The following is a 15822-nucleotide window of genomic DNA, read 5'->3' on the forward strand; positions in this document are numbered from 1 at the left end:
CCTGTTCTCACCTCTCTGGTCATCAGTTTGAACTCTACTGCCCTGCCATCAGGTGACCAACCGTCATCCCCACCCCGTACATTCCTTTGCAAATTTGAAAGTCCCCTTCCTGTTTGCTTGGTGATGCATGCAGTGGTCTCAGCGCATCTTTCCAGGTGGCCATGCCTGCTCCACGCACCAGGTGATCCCCCGCTTGGAGCAATGCCAAGCTCCTGGAACTCATCAGCATTTGGGGAGAGGAGGCTGTGCAGTCCCAGCTGCGCTCCAGCCATAGGAATTATGATACCTACGGGCAGATTTCATGATGCATGACAGAAAGGGGCCACGACCGGGACACGTTGCAATGCAAGGTAAAAGCGAAGGAGCTGCGGAATGCCTACCACAAGGCGCAGGAGGCAAGCTGCCACTCCAGTGCTGCGCCCACAAGCTGCTGGTTCTACAAAGAGCTGGACGCGATACTCAGTGGCGACCCCACCTCCACTGTGAAGGCCCCTGTGGATACTTCGTTGGCTCGCGTGCCAGTCGAGAGTGGACTGAGCCAGGAGGAGGAAATCTTGGACAAAGAGGGGGAGGAGGACCCAGAAGCAGAGGATGACTTGGAGGACAGAGATGCATGCAGCCAGGAGCTCTTTTCTACCCCGGAGGAGCCTAGCCAGTCACAGCAGTTGGATCTTGGCAAAGCGCAAACAGGAGAGGAGGCCCCTGGTAAGTGGATCTGATTTGGGGAATTGCTGAAGCAAGTTGTTGTATGCAGGAGGGTTGCAGAAAGCAGGCTTGTCTCCCACCGCAGGCCTAGTCTGAGCGGCGGAACAGGCTGTTGATAGACTCCCTCACTTCACGGGAATCTCCCTCATAGATCTCCAGGAAACTCTCGTGGAGATACTGGGCAATCTACTGCTGCAGGTTCTTCAGCAGAGCTGCTTTGTTTCTTGCCCCATTAACGGTAACTTTCCCGTGCCACTGTGTGCCATCACGGGGGGACCCAGGGCGGAAGCTTCAGTCTTGGAGAAGACCCTCCCTTGACTCCCTGCTGACCCTCAGCAGCAAGATATCTTCCATAATGATCACATCCTGTGGAAAGTGTGGGGACAGGAATGATTATCAGGCCCCCGCTACAGTGCTGGCTCTTCCCAAGAGCCACATGCCCAGTGTACAGCAGGGTCCGGGAAGAGTGATTCACTCTGCCCCTGCAGCTATTCACCATTTTGGGGGTTTTGTGGCTCGTGTGTGCTTGCCAGGGGTCAGCCAGTTAGTGACAGGTGTGTGAGTACTGGCTGTGTTTTAAAGCACTGAATCAGTGTTGTCTGTATTGCAAACAATACTGCTTCTGTAAAATGTTGCATTTAAACTTCACAGAGATGACCTTGTGAGCCCAGCCTCCCTCTTTGTTATCGGCGGCAGAACGGCTGCGCAGAATTAGAAAGCGCCCAAGAAGGACTAGGGAGGACTTTCTCCGTGATGTTATGATGCACTCCACCGCCGAGAAACAGGAATTGAAGGGACAGCAAGAAGAGGGACCGAAAGGAGAATGCGGGACACCAGAAAGAAGTCATGGAGCGGCTCTTAAACGCTATGGAGCACCAAGCGATACTAGCTCTTCAAACCGAGCAGCTCCACGCCCGCCCTCCCCTGCAGCCACTGTCGAAAAACTCTTTCCCATGTGCCCCCCACTCCACCTCCACTATTATCAACCTCCTGGCTCCACTCTCTACCCGCAGCATTCGACTCCTCCCTCCAGTCCAGCAGTGTGGACTCCCACTACCCACAGCACTCAACACCCATCCCTCTGCAGTTTGGCCCTGCTGAAGTACAGCACCCGCTGCATTGTACTCCAAAGGAGAAGGTTGGGTATGATCTCTGGACATACACAAATCTGTAGCCATCCCAGGACCCCTCTCGAGACCTTCCCATCCCCCATCCCTATCCCTGCTGATGAATTTTTTCGTTTGACTCTCTCCTCCAGTTGTTGTCTTTTAATAAAAGAATTGTGTTGGTTTGAAAGCAATCTTTAGTCTATGAAATGAAAGCAAAAAGAGCACTGCAAGCAACATACAATTATGTTAAGCCCCCTTCTTGCATCATGTGCACCAATCACCTCCTAGCATTACAAGCACTGCAATCCCGATCATAGCAACAAATATTAGTGGCTTTCAGCTTAAAATTGCTGCCTCAAGGCATCCCTGATCCTCATGGCCCCGCGCTGGGCCCCTCTAATAGTCCTGGTCTCTGGCTGTTCAAACTCAGCCTCCAGGTGCTGAGCCTCTGCGCTCCATTCCTGAGTGAAGCTTTCACCCGTCCCTTCACAAATATTAAGGAGCGTACAGCACGCACCTATAAGCATAGGAATATTGTCATCGGCCATGTCCAGCTTCCCATACAGGCATCGCCAGCGGGCTTTTAAACGGCTAAATGCACACTCCACAGCCATTCTGCACTTGCTCCGCCTGTTGTTGAACCGCTCCTTGCTGCTGTCAAGTTGCCCCATGTATGGCTTTGTAAGCCACGGCATTAAGGGGTAGGCGGGGTCTCCCAGGATCACAATGGGCATTTCGACTTCCCTTACAATGATCTTCTGGTCCGGGAAGAAAGTCCCTGCTTGCAGCTTCTTGAACAGGCCAGTGTTCAGAAAGATGCGTGCGTCATGCACCTTTCTGGACCAGCCTCCGTTAATCTCTGTGAAACGTCCACGGTGATCCACAACCGCCTGGAAAACCATTGAGAAATACCCCTTGCGATTAATGTACTCGGTGGCTAGGTGGTCTGGTGCCAGAATTGGAATGTGCGTGCCATCTATCGCCCCTCCGCAATTAGGGAAGCCCTTTGTGCAAAGCCATCCACAATGCCACACACATTGCCCAAAGTCATAGTCTTTCAGATCAGAATGCGATTAATGGCCCTGCACACTTCCATCAACGCAACTCCAACGGTCGACTCTGAACTGGTTAGCGACCGATCGGTAGCAGTCTGGAGTAGCCAGCTTCCACTGTGCAATCGCCACATGCTTCTCCAGCAACAGGGCAGCTCTCATTCTCGTGTCCTTGCGCCGCAGAGCTGGGGCGAGCTCATCACACAGTCCCATGAATGTGGCTTTCCTCATGCAAAAGTTCTGCAGCCACTGCTCGTCATCCCAGACGTGCATGACGATGTGATCCCACCACTCAGTGCTTGTTTCCCGAGCCCAAAAGCGGCGTTCCACCGTGGTCAGCACCTCCGTGAATGCCACAAGCAATCTCTTGTCGTAGCTACCACGTGTGGCAAGATCAATGTCGCACTCCTCTTACCTTTGTAGCTTAAGGAATAACTCCACTGCCACTCGTGACGTATTGGTCAGAGCGAGCAGCATACTGGTCAGCAGTTCGGGATCCATTCCTGCAGCCCGAAAGAGGCAGGGCGCGCAGTACACAAACTGTTGAAAGATGGTGCCAAATGCGGATGGAAGCACAGGGATTGCTGGGATGCGAAGCAATGCATCACGGGACATTGGGACAGGACCCAGAATGCCCTGCGACCCCCTCCGCCTTGCCACAAGTCTTAGCGGCAAAAGAGAAAGAGGTGGTCTGTGGGATAGCTGCCCAGAGTGCACGGCTCCGAATAGCGCTGCAAGTGCCGCAAGTGTGAACACGCTATTGTGCAGGCAGCCGTCAGTGTGAACACACAACAGCGGTTTTCTTTCTGCGCTCTCTGAGCAGTGCTGTAACTGTCGGTGCTGTAACATTGCCAGTGTAGACGTGCCCTTAGTTTACAGCCTCAAGCCTCTTTAAGCAACAGACCGAAAAGCTCCCTCTCTTCCTTTTTCTAGGGTCACATTGAACGCGCTGACTACAGCTTTCTTGTTTTTTGTCTCTGCCTCTCTGTTCTGCTTTCCTTCCTTCAGACACGTGGACACACATAAAACACAAACAATACTCAGCAGAAGCCTTCCTGGATGGGCTCACAATCCCCTTTTGTCTTAGGTGGGGGGTTCTGATTAACTCATCCTGACAGTTATGTTAATTAAAGGGTGCATTCACACCCAATCTCAATGAGGTTTAAACAAACCCGTAACAAGGTTTCACCCAGTTCATAACAATAACAAAAGTGCTCTAGTATAAAATCAGATTAAAAATCATACATCTGTTCCAATTGACACCTAAATTAGCTATAATGGAAATAGGTTAGAGAAACAGGTTATTTTCCTCTTTTTGTTGTTGTTTGTTTACTATGTATTTTGACAGTACTGTACTTTGTAGATTCCCAGGATTACCTATGAGGGGCATACTGTTGGGGCTGTTTTTTTCTCTTTAGCTCACTAGATTTCAAGTTGACAGCATCACAGTAAAGTTCCACAAACTTGGCTACCACCGCATCTCCCCAGCACATACCTCTCAACTTGCAAAGGTTCAAAAATGGGATGCAATGTTTGACAAGGATCTAAAATTAGCAGCACAAAACTACTAGTGTAAGAAACGTAAAGTGCTCTGTGATTTGTTTCATTAGTGTAAATAAATCTATAACGTCAGTGTCATGATTCTTTATTTCTAATGTATATCTCAACAATAAAAGTGAGGGAACACCAAATATGTGGGGAACGAAGGTAATTCTGGGATTTAAAATGATGTCCCTCAAAACGAGGGACACTTGAGAGGCATACTCCAACATGTAAGCTCCAGAATCAAGGATCTCTCATCGAGTGACCTGCTGAAAGCAGCCCCACCACACTTCTAACCTTAGAGCAGGGGTAGGCAACCTATGGCATGCGTGCCGAAGGCGGCACGCGAGCTGATTTTCAGTGGAACTCACACTGCCCGGGTCCTGACCACCGGTCCGGGGGGCTCTGCATTTTAATTTAATTTTAAATGAAGCTTCTTAAACATTTTAAAAACCTTATTTACTTTACATACAACAATAGTTTAGTTATATATTATAGACTTATAGAAAGAGACCTTCTAAAAATGTTAAAACCTTAAATTAGAGTGAATAAACGAAGACTCGGCACACCATTTCTGAAAGGCTGGTGACCCCTGCCCTAGAGGGAGATGGGGATGATAGTGCCCTGGGGGTTCTCTGTAGGGGGGGATGGGGAGTGTCCCCCCTGGGGGGTGATGGGGATAGTGCCCAAGGAGGGGGATAGGGATTGTGCCCCGGGGGATCCCTGTAGGGGGGAGGGGGATAGGGAGTTCGCCCCGGGGGGATCCCTGTAGGGGGGATGGGGAGTGTCCCCCCTGGGGGGTGATGGGGATAGTGCCCAAGGAGGGGGATAGGGATTGTGCCCCGGGGGGATCCCTGTAGGGGGGGATGGGGAGTGTCTCCTGGGGGATCCCTGTAGGGGGGATGGGGATAGTGCCCCAGGAGGGGGATAGGGATTGTGCCCCGGGTGGATCCCTGTAGGGGGGAGGGGGATAGGGAGTGCGCCCCGGGGGGATCCCTGTAGGGGGGATGGGGAGTGTCCCCCCTGGGGGGGATGGGGATAGTGCCCCAGGAGGGGGATGGGGAGTGTGCCCCGGGGGGATCCCTGTAGGGGGGATGGGGAGTGTGCCCCGGGGGGATCCCTGTAGGGGGGATGGGGAGTGTCCCCCCTGGGGGGGGATGGGGAGTGTGCCCCGGGGGGATCCCTGTAGGGGGGATGGGGAGTGTGCCCCGGGGGGATCCCTGTAGGGGGGATGGGGATAGTGCCCCAGGAGGGGGATAGGAATTGTGCCCCGGGGGGATCCCTGTAGGGGGGATGGGGAGTGTGCCCCGGGGGGATCCCTGTAGGGGGGATGGGGATAGTGCCCCAGGAGGGGGATAGGAATTGTGCCCCGGGTGGATCCCTGTAGGGGGGAGGGGGATAGGGAGTGCGCCCCGGGGGGATCCCTGTAGGGGGGATGGGGAGTGTCCCACCTGGGGGGGGATGGGGATAGTGCCCCAGGAGTGGGATAGGGAGTGCGCCCCGGGGGGATCCCTGTAGGGGGGATGGGGAGTGTGCCCCGGGGGGATCCCTGTAGGGGGGATGGGGATAGTGCCCCAGGAGGGGGATAGGAATTGTGCCCCGGGGGGATCCCTGTAGGGGGGATGGGGAGTGTGCCCCGGGGGGATCCCTGTAGGGGGGATGGGGATAGTGCCCCAGGAGGGGGATAGGAATTGTGCCCCGGGTGGATCCCTGTAGGGGGGAGGGGGATAGGGAGTGCGCCCCGGGGGGATCCCTGTAGGGGGGATGGGGAGTGTCCCCCCTGGGGGGGGATGGGGATAGTGCCCCAGGAGTGGGATAGGGAGTGCGCCCCGGGGGGATCCCTGTAGGGGGGATGAGGATGAGGAGTGTCCCCCGGCGACGCTGCAGCGCCGGCCGGGCCCGCCTGTATAAAGGGGCAGCCAGGTCGCTGCCCAGTCTCAGCGGGCTCCAGGCAGGAGACGTAGGCTCCCGGCCCGCGCTGGGAGGGGCGAGGTCGGGTCTCACTCTCGCGAGAGTGCTCGGCCGAGGGGCCCTGCGTGGTGGCTCTCGCGAGAGGTGCAGGCTGCCGGACCCAACATGGCGGAAGGTAAGAGCGGGGGGGGGCGGAAGCCCTGGGTGAGGAGCTGGGCTGGGGCTGCCGCCGCTTGTCCCGCGGCTGGCCCGTGCCCTGCTCGGTCCCGGCCGTTAAGTGGGGAGAGGAGGCTGCTTCTCCTGAGGGGGAGGGGGCGTCTCCTCCGCGATGGGGCCCCGGGGGCGTTCCTGTCCTCTGTCAGCCCGGAGGGGCGAAGTCTCTCCTCAGCCCGGAGGGGGGCCGCTTTTCCCAGCCGTGTCGGGGGGGGGGTGCAAGCAGGTGTGTCCCTGGGTGGGGGCATCTCGCCAGTCGAGAGAGAGGTGGGCTCCTTCCCCTGCTCTGCTTCTGAAGGGGGGGCACACGTCTGGCTGGTGCCTTGCCAGCCCCTGCTCTGCATCCCAGCTCTTCCTTCCTGAGCGGGCAGGTCGGGCTGAGCTGCTCTGTCCCTGAACCTGGTAGTGAGGAGGAGACTGACCCCTCCTGTGCCTTGGGGACAGTCAAGTCATTTCTAAAGTGAGGCGAGGTGGGGTGGGAGGGAAGGGATTAGGATTAGAAACCTCTCTGCTGTGTGTCTGCCTCACTGTTGCATTGAGTTGTTATGGGGTTAGGTTTCCTCCTCTGTCTTATTTCCACTTGCTTGGTGTGTCAGGCAACTGTGGCGTGCCTCTCCCTAGTCAGTTCCTCTGAAACTTGGATGGTAACTAGGATTGCATGCCTTGTTTCTTTCCCTTCTCCAAGGAAGGAGAGACTATAGGATAGTGTCAGTTCCCTGGCTTTCTTTTCCTCGGTCTCTGGAGGAAGTGGTGGTGATACTGGGGTTAGCATTCATCTCTCCTTTCCTGAGTCAGGGTGTGCGATATCAACACTGTTGATTCTGGTTGGGAAGCCTTCCACAGATGTAAGATTCAGATAATTTAAAGTGGTGGCTGCTGGCATCATACAGGTGAGATGTTGCTGTGAAAGGCACCCAATTTCAAACTAACTGATTAATCATTTATATCAAAAAGTGTACAAAGAACAGGAATACTTGTGGCACCTTAGAGACCAACAGATTTATTTGAGCATAAGCTTTCGTGCGCTTGTTAGTCTTTAAGGTGCCACAAGTACTCCTGTTCTTTTTGTGGATACAGACTAACACGGCTGTTACTCTGAAACCTGTCAAAGTGTACAGTTATAACAAATTCAGTAAAATTTAGTGGTGTTCTCACTTATCAGGCCTTCTGTGGAAAGAGAAGTTTGATATGATCTTAGGGCCACAACACTCCAGTTATATTGTTTTTATTGGAAGAAAATCTAATCTTGTAAGAGGCAGTAGAGTAGCCTCAAATTTAGCCCTTTTAGGCTTTGCAATTTCTAACAACACATGAATGTTAATTTTTTGCAAGCCTAGTTAAAAATTAAATCTAATTATTTTAGTATTTAAAGACACAACCTGATAGTTTTGGAATTTTATCTTTAATACACTATTTTATCCTGAAACTTTTTATTCACAAATATTTTAAAATATTTGTAAGGGTTTTATTGATCTTATGTTGGTATTTAGGGATTTGGCTGATGTTTTCATTCTGTATTCCTATACACTGGGAACTGACTCAATACAAAGCCCTGTTAAATGTAAACAGGGAATAAAGATTCTTTTGGTTAACTTTTCAGTTTATCAAAACTGAGGTTTGTGCTTTAGAAAAGTAAGCACAGTTTTCAGACAAATGTGGGTGTTTTAAAATTAAGTGTCTGTATTCCAGTTAATCCTGGGGAATGTCTATGGGCAGCTAAGACTTCCAATTTAGTGTTTGAATTAAATGGTAGGCAAGTGTATTTTTTTTTGAAGCAGTTGTTATTACACCAACTGAACTTAATTGATTTGAGTGTGTCCAGCCTACCAACCCTCAATCTTTATTAGGCTTGCCCCAGTTTCACCAGGAGGACTGCCTTTTGTAGAGTCAGGTGAAGTAGTTGTCAAAGATACAGTTCCTTAGTTTGTCAGCTGAGTGCTGCTATGATACCATGTCCCCAGTAGGCTCTGAAATGCCCCTTCTGTTCTTCAGGTTTTTGGACCAGTGAGCCAGCTGTGCATTGCTGGCTGAGACTGCACTCACTAGCTTCCAATAGTAAGGAGAGAGCCATGCTCCTCAAAGAATTTTCCTGAATGAATGAATTCTCTTTAGCTTTGAGTCAAAAGCACAAAGCCAGTGATTTGCAATTGGATTGCAGTCAGTTCATATAATAAGGTAAAGCAAGGACCATGGTGCAGGCTGGTGGTAGTGGGCCCTCTACAAGGCCAGATTAAGAGACACACTTTGCCTCATTAGGGTACTGCTCTGTTGGAGCAGCACCTCCCACTTGATTGGTTGTCAGTGGGTTTCTAGCACTGGAAGACTCAGCCCCCTCAGTCAACAAGCCTCCTTAATTTGCCAGCTATCAGCTGGCACATAGTCAGCTGAGCAGATGCTGATCAACACTTTTCCCTACAGGTTATTGGTAACTTCAGTTGATTGCATCCACATGAAAGAGTATTTCAAGGTGCATTCCAGTACATTGAGACACTAATCCATGTCTCTAATGTAGACAAGACTTAGGCTCCCGGCCCGCGCTGGGAGGGGCGAGGTCGGGTCTCGCTCTCGCTTGCTTCTTTGGCTGCTCTGTCAAAGAAATATGCTGTCACCTTTGATGGGTAGGACCCAGCACCACCAGAGGGAGCTAGATGAATCACAAGGATGTGCAATGCTACAGCTGCTGTTGGACTACCATGTGAGGGTGGGGGAAATCCTGGATAAAGAGGAGATGGGGATAGGAGGAAGGAGTACTGGGCAAAGGATGGTGGAGGGAACCCAGATGGCATTGCAAATGAGAATAGGTCAGGGTCCCTGAAGGGATGTTGTGTAGAGAGCTAAACTTTGGGGGAAGAGGTAACTGATACTCAGTTCAGTTTCAGGTCTATCAGCAAATAGTAAGTTTCCCGATCCTAGTCAGATGTACACAGATTCTTGTTTAGTTACAGATTTATCAGTGCCACCATCAGAAAGCATAGGAATAAGTCTAGCTTTCTGCAAGCATCTGAGATGCTACTCTAAGAAACCTGCCTTAGTAAGGTCTTCCACTCCATGAATGATATAAATTGATCTCAAGTATCAGGGGGTGGCCGTGTTAGTCTGTATCTACAAAAACAACAAGGAGTCTGGTGGCACCTTAAAGACTAACAGATTTATTTGGGCATAAGCTTTCGTGAGTAAAAACCTCACTTCTTCGGTTGCATCCAAAGAAGTGAGGTTTTTACTCACGAAAGCTTATGCCCAAATAAATCTGTTAGTCTTTAAGGTGCCACCAGACTCCTTGTTGTTTTTATAAATTGATCTATGATTAAGGGCACTTTTTTCTCCTGCAAGCTGCAGAGTTACCAATATCTCTGAAATCCAGTTTAGCAAATGGAAGCACTGGCAAAGCTTTGCTCCATAAGACAATACAAGGAGATCCAATGTAGTGATATCATGCTTAAGGGCAAGGGACACATTGTTTCTGTTCTTCTCTACATGTACATGGTTGCTCTGCTCTTATGTGATGATTAGCTCTCACAAAAGAACTGGCCTTATCCAAGACTTCTTGTACTTCCTGTGACTTAAACAGCTTTATCTGTCATGAAAAGTATTGATATTTAGGTTACCATGAATTTTGGAAAATATATTAGTCAGTTTCTTGTGTTACATGGTGCCATGTGCTCTGTGCTTGCTTGTCTCCATGGTCTTTAATAATGGCTTCTGCTGATTCAAGGATTGGGATACAAAAACAGGGTGGCTTGTGTTCCATACTTCCAAAATATTTTTATTCAACCAAGATACAATCTTCCTCCTGAAATCAAATTATAGCTTACTTTTGTAAGGCTACTGTGACTTTTCTGGAAAATTAAACTGCTTGCTTGTCTAGCAGAAATGACTGCCTTTGAGCTAGTTGACTGTAGCTGACAAGCCCAAACTTTTTCTCTTCCCCCTAACAGCCATGCTCAGGAATGAATTTCTTGGTCCCACTTGCTTCTCACAAGGAATTACTCAATATGGCTGATACCAACTAGGTCCTTCCCCCTCACTGTCTAAATCGCAGTTCAGCTCTGTTGCTCTAAGCCGTTCTTACTGTAGTAGTAACAGCTATTCATTCCTTAAACTTCAGTTTTGATAGTGTAATTTGAAGCTCTTGTACTGAAAATTTTCCTTTAATTTCTGGCTTCATGCTTAAATACTAGTGTGCTCTGTATCTGGCATACTTAAAAGGACATGACGTTTCAGCCAGCTCTGAGTTGATCAAGTTTTTTACACCGTTTTTTCCCTCAAAACCAAAGAGTAATAGAAATTTTCCTGACTTCATACATTCCAGGTGGAAGCTTTCTAAACAAGTTTTCCCTGCCGTGTCTACAGCCTGCACATTGAACCATTCAGAATCTGAAAGTGAAGCTTGCTTAAATTTTCATTATCCAAACACCAGAGTCGGAGTAGTCTGAGAATCATAGTATCCTTTGTTACATTTCAATGAAAGGGCTAGAAATGCACACAGTATCAACATTAGTATTAAAATGTTCACATAACCCTAGTTAATGTTTTCTATAGGTCCTTACATGTATATGTGCAACTCAATAGTACTCTTCTTGCTTTCTTATTGTGACTTTGACTGTCCTGCTTCTGCAGAATGGGTACTAAACATAAATTGTATAAAAGTGTGTTCCACAATTATCCTGGAAATCATATGCAGGAGAATCTTCGTACTAATGTATAGCTGCAATGAGATTAATGTACAGAGTTGACACTGTCAACCTTTGAATGCTAGTATGTGTTTTCTGAGAAATTACTAGTGAAATAACTCTATGCTGGAAATTGGCAGTCTCACCATGGACCAAAGTAGTATTTTTGTGACAAACTTTTGTGAAGTTTATATTAGTTTCTAGACTGCCATTATTACTAGTGGCTGGATATTCAGGGCTTCATCTTGATATTAAAAACAGCTGTGTATGACTCCATACAACTCACAAGGTTCATACTGTATATGCCTGCAAATGTGCAGTAGCTGACGTTTACAAATGTACAGAGTGCACACACCCATGCATGCCAGATAAGAAGTGAATGCCTAGCTTTTGCTGTGCAGATTTTTTGCTGAATTTGTAGCAAACAATGGGAAATAGTGGTCTTTCAAGGCTTGACTAATTCTCTTTGTCCCTGGTGAGTGAGGAGATATAAACTGTTTTATGAGAATGTAAGGTTTCAGTTTTAAAAACAAACTCTTTTAGGGTGTGAAAATAACTAACCAGTGTAAGCCACAGGTAGAGTGGTCTGCCAAGCAGAGGGAGACTAGGAAGACTCTGGTCAGTTTGAGGTTTTATTCAGAATCTTGTGGACAATAGTGACAGTATCAAGCCTACTCATTTCATGCTGCTACAGATTGGGGAATGCCCTGAGCTGCATGAAAATACCAATTAAATTGTTCAAAGGGGAGGTGGATTGGGAGTGTGTGTTGGGGGAGGGGGACATAGAGGAAGTAGCAAATGTTGGGCTTTCCCCTCTCCTGGTGATGGTCAGGGAAATCCTGGGATTTCTCTTCCCCCATCCCTCCTAGTCTCCTGACTGGTGTGTGTGTGTGATACAAAAAGATATCAGCAGCTAGAGGGAGGTGGAGTGCAATGACACTTATGACCACCAACCAGAAGTCAATATAAAAGATGAAGACCCTCATGTATAGTTCAGGGACAACACCGTAGTAAATAGTATCTTTCTTGGCAAGGGGGCGGGTTTTTAACAAACACATTGCCCTTGAACCTAATAAAGGGCAATCCCCATTCTTAAGTCTCTAACTTGGGCTAGTCATCTCAGATAGACTTCTTTCAAAAGCTGCCAGTAGTAACTGTTTTTTGTTATGGCCGTCTCTTCTTGTATTGGATACTTATCCAAGCTCAATCTATCTTTGAGGTTGATTTTAAGAGATTCAGGTAGGTGAGAATAAGGATGAAATTTTGATTATTGTATCTAGAAGTCTTCACCTGTTGTAAACATACCATACTAGTTGGAGGTGGTTTGGTTTTGACATGAGGCTGTGTTTGTAGGTAGTAACTTTAATGCTTAAGCACTCTTCCTCAAAATGGCTCTGCAAACATCTATTAGTCAGTTTGAGACATGGTTGTCAATAAGTGTTTCAAGTTACAGGTGATGAATTTGAGGTAGATAGAATAAATGACTTTCCCAAGGCCAGAGAAATCTGTCCAACAGGATGTAAAGCGGTTCCTGGCTTCTGTCAGTCTTTGCCCTTTATAAAAGTTTGGGCCATGCTTGAAAAATAAAAGGGCTGTTAACTGTGTGTGCTGTTTTTGAAACTTACCTCATGGTGAGAGGGGTTATAAATAGAGTATGACAGGTTTCAGAGTAGCAGCCGTGTTAGTCTGTATCCGCAAAAATAACAGGAGTACTTGTGGCACCTTAGAGACTAACAAATTTATTAGAGCATAAGCTTTCGTGGGCTACAACCCATGGTATGCATCCGAAGAAGTGGGTTGTAGCCCACGAAAGCTTATGCTCTAATAAATTTGTTAGTCTCTAAGGTGCCTTAAATAGAGTATGTGCTATGGTGTCAAATATTTGGATAACTCTTGTTTTACTCTTGACTTTTAATACTTCAGGTTTAATCTTTTCTTGCTCCTAATGTAATTACTGTAGACACCATAATGTCAAGTCTTTTTTTTTTTTAACTGACCTAAAATGACTGATATACATTGCTTCCTACCTAATTCTGAATTCTGCTGTCTTGCGCTTTAAGTAATCAATACGTCTCTTGTTGCCTGTGGACGTGTCAGTGTCAATAGATTCCAAAGCCGGAAGGGACCCCTGTGATCATCTGGTCTGATCTCCTATATAACATAGGCCATAGAAATTACCCAAAATAATTCCTAGTGCAGATCTTTTAGAAAAGCATTCAATCTTGATTTTAAAATGGTCAGTGATGGAGACTCCACCATGATCGTTAGTACAGTATGTTGTTCCAATGGCTAATTGGTATAAAAATGTATGCCTTTATTTTCCAATCTGAATTTGTCAAACTTCAACTTCCAGCCATTGGATCATGTTATATCTTTCTCTGCTAGACTGAAGAGAGTATGTTATTAAATGAGTAGCTATTTATAGACTGTAATAAAGTCACCCCTTAACCTTCTCTTTATTAGGCTCCAGGAGCCCAATCCATTTAGCTTATCACTCTAGGGCATGTTTTCTAATCCTTGAATCGTTCTCATGGCTCTCCTGTAAACCAACCTCCTTATCTCTTATCAACATCCTTCTTGAGTGTGGACACTGTATTCCAGCAGCGGTTGCCATGCCAAATACAGAGGGAAAATAACCTCTACTGCTACTTGAGATTCCCCTGTTTACCATCCAAGGGTTCCATTAGCCCTTTTGGCTACAGTGTCACACCAGAAGTTCATGTTCAGCTGACTATCCACCATGCCCCCAAGATCTTTTTCAGAGTCACTGCTTTCCAGGATTGAAGTCCCTTATCCTATAAGTATGGCCTACATTCTTTGTCCCTAGATGTATACACTTTACGTTTAGCCATATTCAAAATGCATATTGTTGGTTTGTGCCCAGATTACCAAGCGATTCAGATTGCTCTGGATCAGAGATCTGTTATCTTTGCTATTTACTACTCCTCTCATTTTTGTCATCTGCAACTTTATCAGCGATTCTTTTTCTCCAGATCATTAATAAAATCTTTAAATAGTGTAGGGCCAAGAACTGATGATTGCAGGCCCCCACTAGTAACACCTGTTTGATTCCCCATTTACAATTACATTTTGAGATCTATCCATTCGCCAACTTTTAATCTATGTAATGTGTGCCATGTTAATTTTCTTTTTAGTTTTTAACCAGTATCATGCAGTATCAAGTCAAATGCCTTACAGAAGTTTGTATTACAGTAACACTACTACCATTATCAGCCAAACTTCTAATATCAAAAAAGATATGAAGTTAGTAATCCTTTTTAAATTTTGTCACATCAGCTTAAAATCAACAGTTAATGTTGATTTTCAATAAGTCTCGGAACACTGGGGAAGTTCCAGAAGACTGGAATAATCTTCTGGAACTTCCCCAGTGTTCCGAGACTTATTGAAAATCAACATTAACTGTCCATGAGCTCCTCAACTTGTGTCCACCAGTTTTAAGATCTAGCTATCTGGACCTGCTGATTTAAAAATGTCTGACTTTAGTAGCTGCTGTTTAGCATCCTCCTGAGATACTAGTGGAATTGAAAGTGTTATCTGTTTCTCCCCCCCTTCCCCCAAAATACAGAACAGAAATACTATTGAACACTTCTGCCTTTTGTGAATTATTGATAATTCTACCATTTCCATCTAGTAACAGACCAGTAAATTCATGTTTCTGGTAAAACATAAACTGCTTGCTTATGAATTACGTACAGAGATGGTCCAAAAAAGGCTGGAAGCTTGTTCTTAATGATGCATCCTTGAGGATGTAAGTATAGGTTGCAGCCTTCTGAAAGACCTTAATACATTCCAGTTCAATCTACTTCAACAAAACAAAGGAAGATCCACGGAAGGTAACTAATGAAGTAAAATAGCTAACCTATCTAAGTACAGCAACATAGGTAACTGCTGCCTGCGTTGTGAAATGGGCTTTCCTTGTTAAAGACTAAAACAATTTATGATCCTCTTTAAAGAAAGATACTGCTTGTTATGTAGCAGACACTTAAACTTGTACTGTACTTTGTAAAACCAGTGATAGTGCAGACTAAGGTTTTTAGTTACAGCTACAAATCTTTCTCAGCTCTTCCTAGTTCTAATGGCATAGCTAAACTTGGCAGTGCCCCCAATGAGCCTGCGCTGTAGTTTGCATTTTATTGTTACTCTTCATGGCAAAGCATTGATGTAAACAATTGCCTTATTGGATGAAAGGTTATGTCCTGTTTAAAGAACTCTTAAAGCAGCATTAGTCACAGTTCCTGGGCAAAGACTGAATGTTGGCATGATCTCTAAATGATGCATTCTATCTGCAGTCAAACTAGATAGGGGGGGTGGGGGGGGATGACTTGCCCTGAGGGCCCTGCCTTGCAGGAATCTCAAGTGCTCAGCTGAGTTCCCATTTGTCTAGGTGTAAATACTACATAATAGAATTCAGTTCTGTTGATCACTGCTTCTAGTGATAACTCAGGTATTGATGAAACAGTATTTCCAAAACTCACTTCCTCTTGATGCTAATTGTCCCCTTGTACTGATCAATGGACCCTTGGTTGTAAGGGACAGAGTAAAAGTGAATTCCTGTTATCTTCTAAGCTGAAAACATTTGGCACCTCTGAGTATGACTCA

General features: G+C 46.8%; 1 protein-coding gene across 1 annotated transcript in view; it reads left to right on the forward strand.

Annotated features, from left to right (window-relative positions):
• The first annotated feature begins 6454 nt into the window (after positions 1-6454).
• ANKFY1 (ankyrin repeat and FYVE domain containing 1) overlaps positions 6455-15822 on the forward strand; it is a 49812-nt gene continuing 40444 nt past the window's right edge. Inside the window, exon 1 of the mRNA XM_065418128.1 lies at positions 6455-6494. Coding sequence (XP_065274200.1) covers positions 6485-6494 — 10 coding nt within the window. The 5' untranslated portion in view covers positions 6455-6484. The remainder of the gene's footprint in view (positions 6495-15822) is intronic.

This window comes from Emys orbicularis, chromosome 17 (assembly GCF_028017835.1).
Source record: "Emys orbicularis isolate rEmyOrb1 chromosome 17, rEmyOrb1.hap1, whole genome shotgun sequence".
Lineage (NCBI taxonomy): Eukaryota > Metazoa > Chordata > Testudines > Emydidae > Emys > Emys orbicularis.